Source organism: Ctenopharyngodon idella, chromosome 15, assembly GCF_019924925.1.
Source record: "Ctenopharyngodon idella isolate HZGC_01 chromosome 15, HZGC01, whole genome shotgun sequence".
NCBI classification, from domain to species: domain Eukaryota; kingdom Metazoa; phylum Chordata; class Actinopteri; order Cypriniformes; family Xenocyprididae; genus Ctenopharyngodon; species Ctenopharyngodon idella.
Genome location: NC_067234.1, coordinates 22292729 through 22313985, shown reverse-complemented (window position 1 = coordinate 22313985; position 21257 = coordinate 22292729). Strand labels below are relative to the sequence as shown.

General features: G+C 37.5%; 1 protein-coding gene across 2 annotated transcripts in view; it reads right to left on the bottom strand.

Moving 5' to 3' along the window:
* The window catches only part of tpst1 (tyrosylprotein sulfotransferase 1), a 47317-nt gene extending 32299 nt beyond the window's left edge, over positions 1–15018 (bottom strand). For both annotated transcript variants that reach the window (XM_051862198.1, XM_051862199.1), the window contains exons 1-2: positions 14620–15018; positions 2782–3808 (exon numbers count right to left, since the gene is read on the bottom strand). In XM_051862198.1, the coding sequence (XP_051718158.1) occupies positions 2782–3614 (833 nt within the window). In that variant the 5' untranslated portion in view covers positions 3615–3808; positions 14620–15018. The remainder of the gene's footprint in view (positions 1–2781; positions 3809–14619) is intronic.
* Positions 15019–21257: the final 6239 nt, after the last annotated feature.

Here is a 21257-nt window from a genome sequence, read left to right as displayed (position 1 = left end):
ATGCATACTAAGCAGTAGCACAGTATGTGAACTTTCTGCATGCAAGGAATACCCAGGTGATCTAATGCCTCACACTTGACTTTACCTTCCATTGCAATGGTGGCAAATAATTATCAATCATGATATTTTATAGCTTTTTCTAGACTAATCATTTGTTTTTTTGTATCAAATTATTACACTATATACAATATAATTATTTACTAAAAATGCAAAATATCTGTATCTACAATGCAGTGTTGTTCATGTTAACAAACTAAAACTATTAAAAATGTCTTTGTTAATTAAAAATAAAGCTGAAATAAAATACAAAAATTAGATGAAAAACTTAAAACTAAAAAAACTTAAAAGGAAAATTAAAGCTGCAAGCAGTGATGAAAGGGCCCTCGCAGCCAGGACCACCACCACCCGTTGGCCTTAGGAAAACAGTGAACAGTGGTTGACATGCATGTAAGCGAGTAAATACAGGAGAATTATGGCAAAGTCATTTTGACATGCCACACTTCCTGTTGCCAACAGGTGGCGCTTTGACTCTTACTGAATATTGCCATGTAGATGACTTCAGGCCAGGACTATTATCAAACGTGTGAAGTTTGGAGCAGATCGGACATTGTATGCCTGAGTTACAACAACTTCCTGTTTTGTGGCGTTAATCGCATACTATAGCACTTAGCCAAGTGTTGCATGATTTAACGTGTTTCTAACATGTTTGGTACTTCATGGCATATTTAAATGTGTTTCTGGGAGTGAATTACAGTGTAAAGCATGCCATTTTCTGTTGTCAGCAGGTGGCGCTATGACTAACTGAATATTGGTATATAGATGTCTTTAGGCCAGGACTCTTGTCACACATGTGAAGTTTGGGGCAGATCGGACATTGTATGCCTGAGTTCCTCAGCTTCCTCTTTCATGGCGAAACATCAGACTTTGTCAGGCCACCACAGACACGCCCTTCAGTGAAAACTCTAGATCTTCACAATTTAACATCACTAAGGTCTTAAGATTAGACAGACAACATATGGGGTTTATCTGGTTTAATCTCTATGAGGAGTTAATCACAGAGTAAAATATGTCATTTCCTGTTACCCACAGGTGGCGCTATGACTGTAACTGAATATTGCCATGTAGATGTCTTCAGGCCAGGACTCTTGTCACACATGTGAAGTTTGGGGCAGATCCAACATTGTATGTCTGAGTTACAACAACTTCCTGTTTTATGGCGAAACATCAAACTTTGTCAGGCCACCACGGACACACCCTTCAGCGAAAACTCTAGATCTTCGCAATTTAATGTCACAAAGGCCTTTAGATTAGATTGACCAAATATGATGTTGATCTAATTAAAGCTCTAGGAGGAGTTTAAGTACAACGTCTGAAAATGGCAAAAACTGCAAATATTTTGCAGAGAAGACTCAAAATATCTCACTTCCTGTTGGGTTTCCGGATTTTGCACCCCAGGACTTTTTTGTAGGTATTAGGCTGTTACATGTGTCTACCGAATTTCATACTTGTACGTGAAACGTAGCGCGAAGGGTGCTTAATTGAAATTTTGTAGGTGGCGCTATCGAGCCATTTTGCCACACCTAATTCTGAAACCCATATCAGACATAAATTTTTACCACTTCTGACGCATCTGCAAAGTTTTATGAGTTTGAGCATGTTTAGGCCCTCAAAAATGTGATTTATTTCAGAGAAGAATAATTATTGACCTAGCAATTACAATAGGGTCCTCACACCATCAGTGCCCTAATTAGAAATGTTTCCTTGGCAACTAACTGCATTAAAATAAAAATAATATAAAAGCTATTTCAAAATATTAATAAATATAAATAATGCTAAAATAACAATACTGTGACTTGCCGAACAATGCAATATGACAGTTCTTCACACACTGTTCCAGTTTCTGTATTAAATGAAACAAGCAAGTCATGTGAAAGCAATGCAGTGTATTATTGTTTGAACTAGTCATAATTCTAGGTCTAGGTCATAATTCTTCACATGCCGTTTCACACACTTTTTTTTTAAATAGTAGGCAGTATGCCTTAAGCAGTACGCTAGTATGCCACACAGCCTGTGTGACACAAATGGCTGGTGACATTAAAGGATTAGTTCACTTTCAAATGAAAATTAGCCTCTCTTGAAGATCAAAAAGCTTACACTACGTTCTACGCCTTCCCTATTCAACTTACGGAAAAAGTGTAACTGACGCGACGGCAATTTACACTTTCTTCGTAAGTTGAATACGGAAGGCGGTCTGGCGGAAGCTGGATATTTTACTTCATAACTGGTTAAATATTGTTTTTTTTTTTGTTTTTTTTACACAAATGCATCGTTTCACTTCAGAAGGCATTTATTAACCCCCGGAGCCGTGTGGAGCATGTTTATGATGGATGGATGTGGATGGAAGCACTCATACTAGTGACCCCATTCACTGCCATTATAAAGCTTGGATGCATCAGTAGGTTTATTAATATTTCTCAGATTGTTTTCATCAGAAAGAAGAAGAGCCATATACACTGGCTTGAGGGTGAGTAAAGCTTGGGGTAATTGGGGTAAATACTTTACATAAGATAAGGTAAGATAACAGAACCAAGCTTAAATAATCCAGATGCCTCATGAACCCAAGATTCTCACATTGGAATGCTGGGCTCAAAACCCTGCTTTGGCTTTTACAAGAAAACAAATATAACTTGTTTAAATCAGAGAGGAAGCCCCTGACCCCACGCAAGATAAACAAGAACTGTTGGAGCATTCAGGACCCTCATATGAGTCAATGGCACTTACTTGGAGAGTGAAACGCCTCCTGCTTTTCCAATGAGCTCCTCGTGGTGCAGAACTGCATCATTCCAAGGAATGTTCAGGAATTTCAGAAGCGTCCTCATCCACTTTTCTGGGTGCAGAACGAGCTGTTCGTAGTGCACAGGCAGGCACTTGTCCGCTGCCTCCAAGCACTGTGTGTACATTGTCTCTATGGCCCGGTTCCACTTTGTTAGGCAGTCCCGGTAGCTGCTCAAGTCAAAGCCAGCAATGGTGACTTTACGGGAGATCATAGAGTGAACAGAGGCCCTGCCGTCGCGGACCATGAGGATGAACTTAGCATGAGGGAAGATCTTAGCCAGATAAGAGAGTGATTTAAGAGCAAAGGGGTCTTTATTACATAGGTAGTTGGCAGGTTCCCCGTGTTTTACGATAATCTCCAGTAGGAAAGCTTGCATGGCTGAGTCCAAGACCTCGTCAGTCACTCCAGCTTCGTCTAGACGCATTTTCTCCCGCCCGGAGCGGCTCCACATCTGCTTCATGGCCAGAATGCGTGGGATGACGCGGGTCTCTTCCCCACAGCGTACATCGGGGTGAGCGTCCAGCATGGCTCTCATAAGAGTGGTGCCGCTGCGAGGGACGCCACCAATAAATATAAGAGGCATGTCTTTATTGTAGATGAAGGGGTTGCTGAGGTTCTGGCCCGTACGCAGAGTGGTACGCAGGCTGCTCACCAGCGGCTGGCTGCGCTCCTCTATCCGGTGGTGGCACTCCATGGCATGCCTACCCAGGTAGAAGACCGTGACGGAGCTGATGACCAGGCAGGCCACTAGTAGGTTCTGCTTCAGTTTGCCGATCATCTCAGGGGCGAGCGGGAGGGCTGGTAGAGGATCCAGGGGTGGAGTGAGATGGGAAAGATGCAGAAAAAGGGATGGTGAGGTCGGGCGAAGTGTGTTGCGGTGAACGCCCGATACTCAGGACTGGCCGTGATGGAGCGAGTGGAGGCTGGGATCTGCTGTACGCAGCTCTCGTCGAGTTCCTGAATCCATCAGGCCTGAAACACACAATAGAACAGATCATCCTCTTCATATAATTGCAGCATTTGTTTGTCAATGACAAATAAGCGTGCCCATGATAAAGGGAAAGTTCTTGTGAGAACAGCGAGAACATTTTCCCACCGCTTAATAAACTTGCGACAATACCGGCGCACTGCCTTTTCACGAATTCGCAATCTTGATCAGGGGGCGGCAATGGTGCTGGTAGCTGGTGCCCTTCGCAGACTGCCTACTCTGGGAGTGCCATTACTGACCACATATTTTACAAGAAAAGATATCGGTCAGTGACGTTCAGGATCTGTTGCGCTTGCTTTTTCTTTTCGCTTTGACACCAAATCCTCCGCTATCGTCTTGTCAGTCATCTCTCCTTAATCTTGTCACATGATAAGTGAAATCTGACTCCTGCTGCACTGTGCTGCGACTTTCAGTTTATAATTGTAGCGTCAGTTGTCCAACTGAACTAAATAGTTTTTATTTCTATAAAAAGGCAAAACGACAGTGGGGGCAGTGCTGCGGTGGGAAGTAATGTAATCGTGTATGGCTGAATACCCACTACCGCAGCAAGCCTAGTGTCAAGTTCTTAGAAGTATACTCTTTGGGCCTGTTCAAACACCCACACTTGCGATCTTCACACTTGACCACTTGTCTACTTACATGAAATATTTCCCGTTTCTGGCCCAAGTGTTCAAGTGGCCATGAAGACCACAAGTGTGTATAGGACTTTTGATTACCCAAAGAGACACATTTATAGTGTTAAATGCAATATAGTGTAAAAATGTGTTTACAGAGCTTTATTTTGATTTTCACTACTTTGCATTTATATGTCTGTTCAAGTAGTCCCTATGTAACAGACAACACAATTTAGTAATTGTGGTCCTTCTAATTAAGTGATAAAAAGCAAATGTTGTTCAAAATACACACTCATCTTTGCACAAATAAAATGTGCACTATTATGTTTACCAAATTATTTGTAATATATCTTGAATACATGTCTGCACATATTTTCAAAAATGTTTTTACATTTATTTTCCGATGTCACACACCATTATATACACAAGACTTACTGACCTTGATATATGGTCTATTCTGAATTGGAGGACAAAGGTTTTTCAAATAAGAAGTGAAGTGGTTTTGTTAAAATATTTTTATATATCTTGTATACCTCTTCTAAGCTTATCATAGAAGAGGTATATTCAGTCATTGTGTGTATGAAATGCATTTTGAATGTATTTTTGAATAACTTAATAGATAACAAATAAGATCCTTGTAACTCAACTCAATTATCAATCATAGACAAAAACTGCATTTGCAATCATACCAAAAGTTGCCCTTCAACAACAACAAAAAAAAGGTCCCAAATGAAACTGAAAAGAAAGAAGCTTTTAAACAAAGCAAATGGACAGAAGAAAAATGCTAGTAAGGACAAAAAGTATCAGACTTCAACATATTGGATGATAAGCACAATTGGATTTTGGAAAGCGACACTAGCAAGATACAGTATTCTGAAATAAGAGACAGATCTGGTCGGATATCTTAAGATTGACTCATGTTTCCTCCCACTCTCAATGTAAGGAGAACACATCTCCACCAGCAACAAGATGTATGACCTTGCAGTCTTTAATTTGCACGGTGCGCTACACAACCTTAAGGAGTGGGTGTTCAACTCGACACAACAAACAGAGCACATAAACCTCGACCACACTGTTCTGGCTCTAGCACGTTGGGTTTGTTTCAAGGTTTTGCCTGTGCTATTCTCTGACCAAAGTGCAGATAAGTGTAGCACAAGTTGGCCTGTATAAACACTGCACTGCATACAAATGCTGACGGAAAGTAAATGGCAAGGGAGAATGCCTGCGGATAATGATAGGGATGCATGATAAATCAATTTATTGTTTATCAGCGCATTCCTACTCTTGATAACTTAGCTGCTACAATGACCTTAAATGTTTACATTATACTGCAGTTCAAACTGCAATCATATTTGTCAAAATAATCATAATGTGATTTTGTTTGGCCCAATTATGCAGGCCTTAACAAGCTCCAATAATGTCTTGGCACTGTTTTGTTAACTTCCAAGTGCAAGTAAAACATTGGCCCGGGTGTATTTTAATGCTAAATAAATCTTGTCAAGCTGTAATTGTTGTTTTGTTTGTTTATTCTACCTCTTTTACTGCAAACCTAAATACTATTCTAACTGTCAAACACAGTACAAAAATGGGCTAATTTCCATATTCCAAAGACAACTATTTGAAACAAGGTCAGTCGTAATGTTCATTACATTACTTACAGGTCTCATCAAGGGAACAAAAGGTGTGTAAAGGCATTAAGCCACTTCACTCAGAGCAGTCCTGTGAGACCCTCTCAAGCCATCCAAAGGAGGTTACCCACAATGACCCACCTGGGAACCCAGCCAATTGAGTTTTGTGAGACACCTGAGCCTGGTGATGGTAAAGTGGCCCTTAATTGACACAGCTCTTCATCTCTGTCCACATAAAAGGAGATTATCTGTGATCACCATTATTCATCACAATCAAGAAATTCTTAAAGAACCAGTATTGTATTACCTTACATCATTTGATGAGAATCCCCTACATTGAGGGACTTAAATACCCCCACACATGTACTTATGCACACAGACAGATTCAGATGCCATTAGGGAATCTATTGAGGCTGCAGGGAACAAATATTGATCACCAAGTCTGCGGTTTCCCTTATAAAACGGATATTTCTGATCCTGGATGATGATTGGACAGTACAGAGCTTCACTGTGCTTAAACACACTATACAATACAGATCGACTATGTCAGGAAAGGACGTTAATTGGGTGGCAATAAAATTGGTTTAATAATGTATTGGTTTAACATTTTAATGATTGTTCTTGTGGTTCCAGAATAAAAAGGAAGGACAGAGAGAAATAGAGAGTGAGTGATTAGTGTTCACTGGCAGTGGACAGCAGGGAGGAGTTCATACATACTCAAGGACGATGCAGTATAAGCAAGCTGAATTTAGAAAATAAACTGTTACTAGTTTAATTTCTTTACTTAAGGGGTTAGTTCACCCCAAAATGAAAATTCTGTCATTAATTACTCACCCTTATGTCATTCCACACCTGTAAGACCTTCGTTCATCTTCAGAACACAAATTAAGATCTTTTTAATAAAATCCGATGACTCACTGAGGCCTGCATTGACAGCAAGTTAATTTACACTTTCAAATGCCCAAAAAGCTACTAAAGTTAGATTTAAAACAGTTCATGTGACAACAGTGGTTTAACCTTAATGTTATGAAGCGACAAGAATACTTTTTGTGCCAAAAAAACAAAATATCGACTTTATTCAACAATATCTAGTGATGGGCGATTTCAAAACACTGCTTCGTGAAGCTTCGAAGTTTACAGATCTTTTGTTTCGAATCAGTGGTTCGGAGCACCAAAGTCATGTGATTTCAGTAAGCGAGGCTTTGGCGCTCCGAACCACTGATTCGAAACAAAAGATTTGTAAAGCTTCGAAGCTTCATGAAGCAGTGTTTTGAAATCGCCCATCACTAGATATTATTGAATAAAGTCGTTATTTAGTTTTTTTGGCGCGCAAAAAGTATTCTCGTCGCTTCATAACATTAAGGTTGAACGACTGTAGTCACATGAACTGTTTTAAATCTAACTTTAGTAGATTTCTGGGCGTTTGAAAGTGTAAATTAACTTGCTGTCAATGCAGGCCTCACTGAGCCATCAGATTTTTATCAAAAACATCTTAATTTGTGTTCTGAAGATGAACGAAGGTCTTACGGGTGTGGAACGACATGAGGGTGAGTAATTAATGACAGAATTTTCATTTTTGGGTGAACTAACCCTTTAATATTTTTCAATCTTGTAATTGAATCGCAGTTTCACTGTTCTACAGCAAGTGATTGGCTGTTTGCTACTGATGTCACACCTAAACTCAGGATCAAAGCCTGAGTTGACAAAGAAAGTTGATGATCAGCGTCATGGTACCAACAAAGCCTGATTGGGTTGGTTTTGTCAGCTCAGAACTAATCCTGTAACCTTGAGTTTGTTCAACTTCTATCATGTCTCATGTTTGTTCTCTCACTATCTCTTCACTAACATTGTTTTTGTCTTTGGTAATCAAACATAGGCCCACTAAATGAACCGTTATTTCATATTTCAAATTCCTATCCTCATTCGTCATTTATACACGGTAAGTCACAGTCTTTCTTTCTGTATTCATGACAGAAATAAAACTGCTGTGAAAAACAAACACTGAATTCCATTTTGATGCTATTCTTGATGTCTATCTTACGCCGTTAATCATAACCTCCCTCGTTTAACCGTGACATCCTACGAACATCAGCCGCCTCTGATAAGTGCGAGGAACTTAAAGCTCTCTTTCAAGGTCTGTGCAGATTTACTTTGATGGAGAGGGCCTTGCTCGTGATGGATTTCTTGGCCACAGGCTGTTAGTGCTGACAGATGGTAAACAGGAATTCCACACCCAGAATCCTCAGTGTAATGGATGAGACTCTCCACAGGAGGCGGCGATGTTGTTCAGGAACATCTTCCCTGAAATGTGTCACAGGATGAGTCACGGTTTCATCCACTTCCCTGCTTGCTTTAAGTTCCAGCTCTCTTATAAAATGTTCATATGTTAAAAACCCACTCCAGTTTATTCCGCAGAGGAGAAACGGATCTCAATTGTGGCTAAGACACAAGCTGAGTGGGATGCAGAGTTCAGACTAGTAAAGCGTATTAGAAGGCTACATTACATCTCTGATAATAAAGAAATCATTGAACAAATGGAAGGCATAGATGCTTAGTAATTTACAGACATTTTAAAGGCAGCATCATACGGATGCAAATCACTCCACACCACCAACCTCTTAGCTGATTTACTATTGTGGTTAAGCAATGTTTGGTCTCGAGTTTCACATTTGTGAAAGAGAAATCAAGAAGGTGTTGGTATTAAATTAATAGAGCTTCCACACTTCTGTTATGGATATCCTCCACTGGATTTGACATTGATCTGTTTGGGAATCCTCCACAGGCCTGTGCTGAAACCAGACCACAGCACCACTTAATAAGAGGAAGAGCCTGAGAAGCATTTCTTTAACAAGGCATGAAGGGTGTCTGATTCTTCATTAACAAAACAATGGTGGGAGGATGCATTTTTGAGTACGTTTACATGACAATGATGTACTAAAAACGGAAAAGTTTTTCTTTGTGTATTTTTCGCGTACAGACGACAACGTTGTCAAAACAATCCCAGTTTACACGTATCCGCGAAAACGACTAAAAACACTGTATTCTGCTGCCAGGCCAGTAGTTGGCGATGTCACTAGGCTCATTTTCCAACTCCTCTAGAGTTAAACAGTTGAGTTTTACCGTTTTCGAATCCATTCAGCCGATCCCCGGGTCTGGCGGTACCGCTTTTAGCATAGCTTAGCATAGTTCATTGAATCTGATTAGACCGTTAGCATCTCGCTCAAATTACCAAAGAGTTTCGATATTTTTCCTATTTAAAACTTGACTCTTATGTAGTTACATCATGTACTAAGACTGACGGAAAATGAAAAGTTGCGATTTTCTAGGCCGATATGGCAAGGAACTATACTCTCATTCCGGCGTAATAATCAAGGAACTTTGCTGCCATACCATGGGTGCAGCAAGCGCAATGATATTAAGCAGCGCCTGTAACACCCTGCTTGCACAGGGAGCGTGCCTTGCAACAATGGAGACATTTGTAAGAGACTATGCGCAATATCATTGCTTAGATGCTAACGGTCTAATCAGATTCAATGAACTAAGCTAAGCTATGCTAAAAGTGGTACCGCCAGACCCGGAGATCGGCTGAATGGATTCGAAAACGGTAAAACTCAACTGTTTAACTCTAGGGGAGTTGGAAAATGAGCCTATTTTCAAAAAAAGTTTAGTGTTCCTTTAATTCCCATTCCCATCCCATTCCCTTAATGATAAACTTTTTTTTTCTTTGAATGAATGAATGAAATTAACACTTTTATTCAGCAAGAATGTATAAATAGGTCAAACATGACAGTAAAGAAAAGACACCTATAATGTTACAAATGATATCTATCTCAAATAAATGTTGTTCTTTTGAACTTTCTACTCATCAAAAGAATGTTGAAAATATATATAGCTGTTTCCAAAAACAATATGAAGCAGCACAACTGTTTTCAACATTGATAATAATAAGAAATGTTTCTTGATCAGCAAATCAGCATATTAGAATGATTTCTGAAGGGTCATGTGACACTGAAGACTGGATTAATGATACTGAAAATTCAGCTTTGCCACCACAGGAATAAATTACATTATAAAATATATCAACATAGAAAATTTATATTTTATTCATTAATTTGATATTTTTATTGTTTTTACTCTATTTTTGATCAAATAAATGCAACCTTATTGAGTATAAGAGACTTTTTTTCAAAAACAATAAAAGAATCTTACTAACCACAAACATTAACGTAAACTGTAAACCCAAACAGTATAACTAACTTATAATGGAAAGTATCTTTTACTAAAAATGTGCCAAAAAGTTTAACCAACTATTATTTTTGAGTTCATTAAACATTTTAAGTTAACACTAATTTTTTTTTTTTTTTTTTAGTTTTGCCAACTTATTCAGGTTTACAATGTACTTAAAACTTTGAGTTGCATTAAATTAAGATGAACAAAACACTAAATATATATTTTAATTTAAATTAATGTTTATTTGTAATTTACAGTTATTCAAAAAAAAAAACTAGCTATGCTTACTGATGATATTTAAGTTTGCAAAGTTACAAAAACAGAGGCAATCAGCTGCCTCAAATTTTTTGAGTTAGTAGAACTAATCTGGGTTTACAGTGTATATCAGCTATCAACCATATTAGAGATGAATTTAAATGTAATTATTATTTTTATCATTTTATTTTTTCTACACAAAATAGTATATCATGTTATTGTTTATCGCTTATCGCCATAACATGACAATAATTACTGGCTTATAGGTTTCACTTACAAATATCGGCGCAACCCTAATTTTTTTTATTTATAAACCAAGATTGGACATTTATAAAGCCTGAGAAAATGTGTTTCTTAGACTAAAGAAAGTCTAACAATTCAGACATGGGAAAAGATCAAACTCAGTAATCTTCCCTTTCATACAACCACTGATCCTTCCTAAGGAGGTTCAATCTGGACCACTTGAACAAAACCCTTCAGAAAAGATACCTCTGGAAATGAAATTCAGCACCACTGAATGAGCAACAGACAAAGTGAGCAGGATACTTTTCATTACAGATATGAAGGCTTCTGTTCAAAGGGCGAGGAGAGAATGGAAACATTTGATGTAGAAAGCGCTCCATGAGCAGAACCACGTGATCATTCTCGAATTTGACAGCCGTGTGTTGATGGCATTTCTGAGCGATTACAAAAGACACAAAAGGAATGCTCAGGTCATGTGTCAACCATTCCTTAACAATCACGCACACACACCCACTTTCTAGCTGCTGTCTCACCTGTTCAATGCAATTATGCAGCCATTTCAGTTTTCACAGAAAGCACTTAGAAATGACAGTTTTAGGTATAGTAGGAAATAGGGATGCACAATATATCTGTACCGTATTGATAAATCAGTTTGTTTTTTTTTTGTTTTTTTAATAAATCAGCTGGTTTTTTAGATTATTTTTGTCTTCATCTAACCCTCACTTAAAGCTAACCTTCAAACCTTTAACACTAATAACAAATTTCAATTTCAAAACAGCTGTAGCATCAAATTATCCACTTATCAGAATTTTAATATCTGTACATCCCTGAAATATAGCAAACTCAAAGATATTTCACTGAAACAGTCATCATCTGTTGGCCACTGGCTTCAATCAAAGCTGGGACACAGAGCGGCATTACGACACTCGCTAATCTGTGATGGTCTTATTTCTTGCGACCTCCGACCCCGAGGCATTCTGTAGAAAGCCTTTTAAGATCACATTACTTCATTTTAGTTCATCCACATTTTGACAGCAATATTCTACATTTCGAGAGAAGCTTTTAGGTTCTTGAATGAGCTTGAATGAATCGTACGTTACTGAACACATTTTGCAGCACATTTAAAATGATCTATGACAATGTCGACTTGAGAACCAAAGGGCCTAATCTAATATTCAGATGCACCACCTAGAGTGTTTCATCTAAGATGCCCAAAGTGCGGTGTTGCAGTGCTAAAACTGATCTGAAGTGGCAATTCAATCAGTTCACAAGTACAAAACCTCCAGAGTAATTTCTCCATAGTTCAGCTGACAATCTGTGAGTAAAAACATCTCAATTCCCACTGCCTTCTAGTGGCTGGGTCAGAACTACCTTCACTATTGGAAGAACCCCGAGTGATCATGCAAAGAAACACAAAATTAATCTGGATTAAAAATATGATACATCATAGGCTGGGAATGTGGGTTTTAGCCTCTAAAAAAGGGACACAACACCACCACAGAAAACACCTCTGCTTCCATACATGTTGAAAGTCCATATTTCAGGTCTCTGTACACAATCATGATTGCGCAAAATGTGAGGACAGATCAATACAAAAGTGTTGCGCTTGTGAGATGAAACCACAAGAGAAGTTAGTGTTACAGCATAAGTGTTATCAAAATGGACTGTCCATCAAACAGATATCAGTTGTTTATGCAGACAGGGAGTACGATTCTAATCTAATGCTGAATTCTTAATAAGCAAAAAAACAAAGTACTTAATGAAATGTTATGCTTTTTCGAAATGAAGCTAAATATACAGCAAAAATAAATATATTAAAGAAATAAAAATGTATTTGAAAAACTTTTCAAAAGTCTATGGGACTTGTAAACTTTAGGGGTCAAAGAAATACAGTCAAACCAAAAATTATTCAGACATTTTTGATATATTTTTACTAGTGGGTGCAGGGCACTATAGTTCATTTATGTAAGTGAGGATAGCAAAATAAAGTAAACTGTGACATATTATACCCAAAAATTATCAAAAATTAAACTGATAAAAATTCGGAAACAAAAATTATTCAGACACTTTGACCTGACCATGTTTTGCTTAAGTGTTATCTGACATAATTAAGATTCATTTTTTTCTGACACAGTTTAACTCTGAGATCTTGTCATATTTTATTACCATTTTTTTTAAACTATAGTGAATAAACTGTATTAATGAATGAAATGTTCAAGGTATCTGAATAAACTTTGGTTTGACTGTACATTTACTGCAGTGATTTGTCTAAAACTCAGCCAAGAACCCAGGGAAAATCAAGAATGAACAGACATTATGCACATACATTGCTTAACAAAAAGGAAAAACACAATTATTTTAGGAATCTGTCAAAAACTTAAATGTATTAATCAAATAACAAACTAAAACATCTAAATAGTCTTTATTCACACATAATAACCAAACATTTTTATTTTGTATGGCCTCCTTTGGCCTTGATAACAACTTGCATTCTTGCTCGCAATGTTTTTATGTACTTTTCCACAGTCTCTCTTGTTATTGACTTCCAAATAGTTTCTAGTTGTTTCCAAAGACTTGCTTTTGATGAAACCTTTGTGCGATCTACCTTTGAATCCATTAAATCCCAACAATAATTATATTTTAGCGTTAGAAACATACTGTGACTAAAGAGCTTACACCTACTGGCGTTGATTAACCATTACAGAAACATAAAAATGATTTTGGTAATCACAAATACTGTTAGTTTAGGACAGCTGTGGCACAAACCTTACATTGGGTGGTGGTCTAATAAAGTTGTTAAGCACTTTATATCTGTATATATATATATATATATATATATATATATATATATATATATACACACTGTATATAGATTTACTTTAGCTCGATAATAACTTTTTCCTAGAGCTGCTGTAAAGCCAAAACAATCTCTGCCCATTATTTTTCCTTTTATCACTGTGAAGCTGCTTTGAAACAATCTGTATTGTAAAAAGCACTATATAAATGAAGATGACTTGACATTATATATATAGAGAGAGAGAGAGAGAGAGAGAGAGAGAGAGAGAAAAGAGAGAAAAAGAGAGAGAGATCTGAATTTCTGTGCCATATATCACATCTAACAGTCAGTACATCAGTTTCTCTCTCTCAGATCAGACAAGAAATCACTCAGCGGTCATTCTCATTGGACTAATGCTTGGCCAAAGCACAACCTCATTTCAATGAAAGGTATTTCTATTGTCCAAAATAATCTTTTGACTCTCAAGGGGTTGTCTGGCCATAAATTATGAATTTGGCTGAAGTGACTGCCAGGCCATGAGGCTACAGACAGCTCTATTCAAAAAAACCTAAACAGAACATCTTGTCAAAAAACAAATAGCTTTCTGCCGATGAATCATTTAATTTTGACACAATTAATAACATGTTGTTCCTGCTTATATGATTACGACGAAAATCAGTGAAAGTGCATATATAAAACAGCTATAAATCACGTGTTTAACTATAGGCGTGTATATATTGTTTTATTTCATTTGACGCACACCATCAGGATATAGACTAAGCAGACGAATGTCACTGACAGCTCGGCTGTCGTCCTATACAGTTCAATTCAAGCACTGGCACGTGCCAAGTCCGCATCATTTTTCCCCAGTCAAAACATATGAGACGCAAGATCAGTTTTTTAAAGACTCAAAAAAACTTAAGGTGGTCTAAAACGAGGAAAAGGAGTGTTTTTGTTTTCGCCAAAGGAAATTAGATTGAGATGCGGTTAGTACGGGTGTTAATACAAATACATTGTAACATATAGGGGTTATATTTAAAGAAACGTACCTGGTTTTGTAGATCCGTCACAATAGACGATTACTGGGTTAGACAAGAACTCTTTGTAGTCGAGGACCAACACACAGACGTGCCATTCGCTTAAGCTGTTCCATTCACCGCTTTAAAATGCGACACTCTGGACGTCTCGACGCTGCGCTCACCACAACTGTATCACACCGAAAGCTCGTCACCTCCACTGGGTTGCCAGATGCCCATTATATCGCTTCAACTTCACAAAGAAAGAGGTATTTATTAATTCACTATCTTAAACAAGCACGACCTGATTGTCGGTGGATTATATATATTAAATATACACATTATCGAATTATAGGATTATCTGAAATGTATTATTTTAAATATAAGTTACTAAGTGGAAATCTCCTCTGACCGATTCTTATACAGCTATCGTTTATGAGGAGCTTTTATCTCACAGGCAACACGATTACTGGTTCACTGTCTGAAGAAAAAAATTAATAGCAACACTCTGATTGGCCCAGAGTCTCTTTGACGTGTTGTTTGGACATCTGCTATAGGCTAATGCACGCAGTTTGCTTTAACCCCGCCCACTTTGGTTGTGTTTTGCAAGAGAGCGCCGTGGTGCTACGGGGTTCTTAAAGGGAAAGCGCGCATGAAAAGGGATCTTGTGCTGATAAACTAAAGACTGCGGCTTACTTCATTTTAAAAATCCTTTTTTTTCTGGAAAGGCGGTATTCCAACAAATATTGCTGACAATATGACAGTAAAATATTAAACACTTGAAATATTTTGTGGTTATAGAAACAAGAACATAATTTTAGAATTATATTCATGACTTTTTTTTTTTTTTTTTTGGAATAGACAAATTTGAACTGAAATAAAAGTTTAAACTTTGCTAAAGTGTTAATGTTCATCATTAGCTAACTAGCGTAGTCCCTCAGCACCACCATATTTGCCTGACATCAAATTTCCTATTTCTGAACCTCTTTCCAAGTTGGAAGTCCGGCTTCTGGTGACATTTTGTTCCACTGTTCCTTGTAAAAATTTGGAAATTCGCATTCCCTAGCTGTAACACATGCAGGCATTACTGGCAAAATAAGCACCATGCAGAATAAGTAGAGTTTGACAGCCATTACTGCACTAATAGACCATAACATGAAAACAGAGCACTCAGCTTCTCCAGAGCCAAGATATTTTGAGGCCCTAAAAGCTCCCATCACTATAGTTTCTCAGCCCATGTTTCATGTTTCTTACTAATGCTGTGGTCAAATGTACTAGCTGTGAAGCTGACATTCTTCAAAAGAGGGAAGGTTTTTTTTTACATATTCAGCACACACATTTGTGCCACTAGTACAGATAATACAGAATAATACAGAAAAATAAATAGGATATTTTTATGCTACAACAGAAAAGTCTTTAATTTGAATTCATATTATATTATATTATATTATATTATATTATATTATATTATATTATATTATATTACGGTTAGCTCCTGTCCTTGATTCTGATTGGTCAATAGCTGTGTTTTATTCACGATAAAACACAGCTATGACCGCTTCACCCAACGGTTCTGTGTATCACTACACAACACCCTTAGCAACCACTCTTAGCAACGTAAACTGTTTGTTCTCCATTGATATTATTCATTGAAGCTTACTGTATTATGTAGAAGAGTATTGTGAGATAGAGATCGAGTGAGCGAGTTTATTACCTGCATTCAGATTTAGCTTTTTCCTTCAGGTCAGTCCTATGTTCATAATAAAAAATCTGTTTAAATGTCCGATGTATTATCTTGTCCTTTTAACATTTAAGGGGTTTTCCCATGACTGACAGCGCTAGTCAAAGCATTTGTCAGTTGCGTCTTGTTCCGTGTTCACAACAATTCAGTCTTTTCAATATAAAAGTCTTTGCTACTGACTGACACACTCATAAAGACAGTCTTTGCTGCCATCTAATGGCGTAATAATGTTACTTCTGTTGCTGTTCACAGTCAGGGACTATTTTTTCCGGCGGAAGGAAGGCTTTTAGTAATGTTATTTCATGAAAGTTGCATTGATACATATTTTTTGGCTTTAATATTTGTAATGTGTGGTAACCGTTTTATAAAAACAATAAGGTACTCGAGGCTAGTACGATATATTGAATAAGTCATGGCTGAAGGGCGTTGTTTCGCATCGTGCCTAATATTATGTATTATATTATATTATATTATATTATGGAAAAAAGTATGGAAAGCACTTCGAGATGATCATAGTGCAACTGAGTCTTTTTTCTCTTTCCCTTTAAAATCTATACATTATGGTCAGATCTTTTTGAACGGTTGCTCTTTGAGCGTAAATGAAATCTTGTATTGGTTGAAGAACTGTAGACCCGGATAGCAAAGGTCATTAGATCCCAAAACGTGGAATTTACAAGCTTAATTATGATTTTTTCATATGTTCACTTCAGTAGGAAGTTCTCAACAGTTCGGGGTTTTGTAAAAAAAAAATTATTCTCAGCATCCTTTTCAGTGAAATGACAATCAAACAAAAGTCACATTCCCTCTGGGGGCCGTTTTTCCTGGTCTGTAGCTCCGGCTATTCAAATATCATCTGTGAAAGATGACAAAAATATGACCGGCTATGTAATGACTAACAAGCAGGTGGGTCAGACATGGCATCTTTAACAATATGTCCCCGGAGAGTGGAATGATGGTGCTGAGAAAGCAAACCAAAGTGTGGGAACAGATGGGTCCTGAGAGAATAGCAGGAAATCACAGCCTGTGTGGTGCAACATAGTGTGTCACCGTATGGGCCTGTTCAAATCTGCAGTGGGACAGGCTCCGGGGCAGAAAAAAAGGGCCACCCCCGAGTGTGAACTCATCTGTCCATTTTGCTTCATGTGGTTGCTTGCATAAACACTCACTGCATTCTAAACATATACAGTTACAATGGAATGAATCTGCGCAGCAGAGAAAGGCACTGAACTCCTGGATGTTCGATTGTGATGCACTCTGTAATTTGTACATAAACTGAAAATAAAAGAATAAAAAATAAAGTCATACAGGTTTGGAACAACATAAAAGTGAATAAATGATGACAGAATTTTCATTTTTAGTTGAACTATATCACTTTAATTTCCAGAACCTCAAAATAATCCTTAAAATTTTCTGACTTGACCATAAAATCTAAATTACTGCGCTAACTGTTGTCAGAGAAACAAAAACATTGACTGCGGCTTAAGAAGATGAATCATATCTCCGTACAGCGCTTCTGTCAGGTCTGATTTTAGCAGCAGTGGTTGGAATCCACAGTCCCATACAGATCCTCAGTCATACAGTGAACAAGTTTTAAAGCACTAGCACACAACCTCATTCTTAATTAAAACCATTCGGTTGCACATTGAGGTCTCCAAAGGAGGTTGGATGCAATAAGCATTGAAAGAAAAGGATCACGTGTCTGCAGACAGTTAGCTTCAGGTTAGCGTCAATACTTAATTGGAAACACATGTTACAAGAAACCACAAAATTTGAAGTATTTGGAACTATTTGGAAGTACATTGTGTAAGAAGTTAGAACACAAAAGTCTTTGATTATTTGTGATGTGCTCCTGTAATTTCTGAAACAAAAGATGGGTGTCTGGATGAATGTGTATGCATGAGCTTTCTGTCCTCATCCTCCTCTCCTGCAATCAAATTCTTAATCAGTCACACAGTGTCTGGCTTGATTAGGTAAAAGCCTTCAAGCTCTGCCAAAAACAGAAGATTGGGGGACAAAGGGGAGGGTGATGAAGTGCTTGGCCCAGATAACTCGCCTGTTCATACTCAAGGGTACCCGCAAGAATAAAAAAACACAGCTCTCTGTTTTACACCATCAATTATTTGATTAAACCGTCTCACTTTGTGAGAAAGCACCGCTAACAGCCCTAAAAATTTATACACATGCATGGCCAAATGTATGGGGACACCTAAACACCATACCAATTTGTCTTTCAGCATTTAATTGCAAATCTGTGAGCATTAATAAGTCAAGTCACGTTTATTTATATAGCCCTTTATACAATACAGATGATTCAATGATGCATTAATAGATAATTATACTCCAAATTCTGCTATAACTGCTTCCACTTTTCTTTGAAGGCATTCCAGTAGACGCTGGAACATCGGATGCTGGGATTTGCTCCCATTCAGACACAAAAATATCAGTGAGGTCAGGCTCTGATGTTGGGCGACGGGTCTGGCTCGCAGTCTGCATTTCAATTCATCCCAGAAGTGTCTAATGGGGTTCAAGTTGGCGTTTTGTGAAGGCTGGTCAAGTTTTTCCACCAGATTCAGCAAACCACCTTTAACTGGTTCTGCACAGTTTTTTTTTTTTTTTTGATCTCACATGTTTGTTTGAATCTGCTAATTTCAACCAAAGATAAAGTTAAGCTTTACGTTAAAAATGTTGTCCCTTCCACAATAAAATGACTGTTGAAAAGTTTGGGGTCGGTAAGGTTTTTTTAAAGGGGACATATAATGAAATTCTGACTTTTTCCATGTTTAAGTGTTATAATCGGGTCCTCTGTGCATCTACCAAATTAGAAAATGTGAAAAAAGGACAACCCAGTAACTTTGTTTTAGTAAGCCTTTCTCTGCATGCATGTTAAAAAATGAGCCGTTCAGATTTCGCTCCCCTTGTGACATAGGAAGGGGATCTTATTCTAATATTACCGTCCCTGAATCTATATGTTTCCACCCACGGTGCCGCCATTTTGTTTTAGCAAGCGACAACAGGTGTACCAGTAACACTGGTCTTGGAGTACAGCTGTCCTGCACAGTTTATGATCTAATTTCATATATATTTCATGATGTTTGCAAATTGTCTTTCTGAATGTGTTTCGTTAGCACGTTGCTAATGTACTGTTAAATGTGGCTAAAGTTTTCGTTGTTTCTTACTATATTCACAGAGACGCTGTGCCATGTCGTTATTTTCATTTTTAACCCAAAAATGCTTGCAGTCTGTATAATTCATAAACGCATCTCCATTCTTATTGAGTCTCTCTAACAGTGTGTAGCTTTAGCCACGTTAGCTGTGCAGCACGCTATCAAACTCATTCAGAATCGAATGTTAGCAAACATCCATAAAATACATGCCATACGTACGTGATCTGAAATGCTGAATCACAAACATATTTGCTGTGTGAGCTTCTCCTGTATTATTTATGCCTCAGTGTATTGGAATCGCAAGCTTGGGGGTGGGGAGCACAAGCTCATTTGCATTTAAAGGTACACACACCAAATCAGTGCATTTCTTTCTCCCACCCAAAAATAGGCAGTTAAAACATGGTATAGCCTAATAAAAAATCCATTTGAGCTGAAACTTCACAGACACATTCTGGGGACACTTGAGACTTATATTACATCTTGTAAAAAGAGGCATAATAGGTCACCTTTAATGTTTTTGAAAGAAGTTTGTAATACTGTTACCATTTAAAAGAAGCAGTTTCTATTTTATATTTCAAAAATGTACAGTTATTTATTCCGGCAAAGCTGATTTTCAGCATTATTACTCCAGTTTTATAGGCTACAATATGTAACTGAAAAGAGTCTCCACATACTTTTGGCAATATAGCGTAGAAGCAAAAGAAAGAATAATGTGCTTCCTTACTGCTAGATGCTGTTCCATAAATGTTTTAAAGCACTTACCGTTTTATTAAAAAACTACCACATTTAGTGCTCTAACACAATTTAGTGGCGTCCAGCTGGCCTGACTGTAAACTAGTCTGCAATTTGTGTATAGTTGCGAATGTTATATGCACTGAATTAGCAGGCTTGTCCCCGCAGTTTAATTGAGGTGAATCGGGCTTGGCAGGGAGCCTGGTCTGATTTTTGACTAAGCTGATTTTCATTGGACACTGTTTAGGGTTATGATCCTGAGACAGATGGCACTACATATAGTGGGATTTAGAGGTAAAGCAACTGAAGTAATTTAGCCATACACAGTCACAATAAATACAAACAGGCTTGTGTTGCATACTCTATGCCCTGAGTGAGAGCTGTTAACTGCAGGAGCGGTGTTTCTTAAGTAAAAGATACCGCTTACATGGATGTTGTGTCATCAGGGCTTACTTATATGCTTTCACAGCTGGAATGATTTAGTCAGGGTCATTAGGTGGGATTGACATTTTTGCATTCCTGTAGCTCAAATAGTATGGTCATGGGTTCAATTCCCAGGTAATGGAGGTCTTAGTAAAAGTACACCATAAGTAACATTTTCTTGAAAGAAATTAATTCTTTTATTCAGCAAGGATGCATTCAATTGATCAAAAGTGACAGTAAAGAAATTAACAAACAACTTTCAAACAAATGCAGCTCTTTTGAACTTTCTATTCATCAAAGAATTCTGAAAAAAAAAAAAAAAATGTATCATAGTTTCCACAAAAATATTAAGCAGCTCTTTTCAACATTGATAATAATAATAAATGTTTCTTGAGCAGCAAATCAGCATATTAGAATGATTTCTGAAGGATCATGTGACACTGAAGACTGGAGTAATGATGCTGAAAATTCAGCTTTGACATAACAGGAATAAACTGCATTTGAATATATATTCAAATAGAAAATAGTTATTTTAAATTATCATATATACAATATTAGTGTTGTTGTTTTTTCTGTATTGATGCATCATAAAATGCAGTTTTGGTGACTTA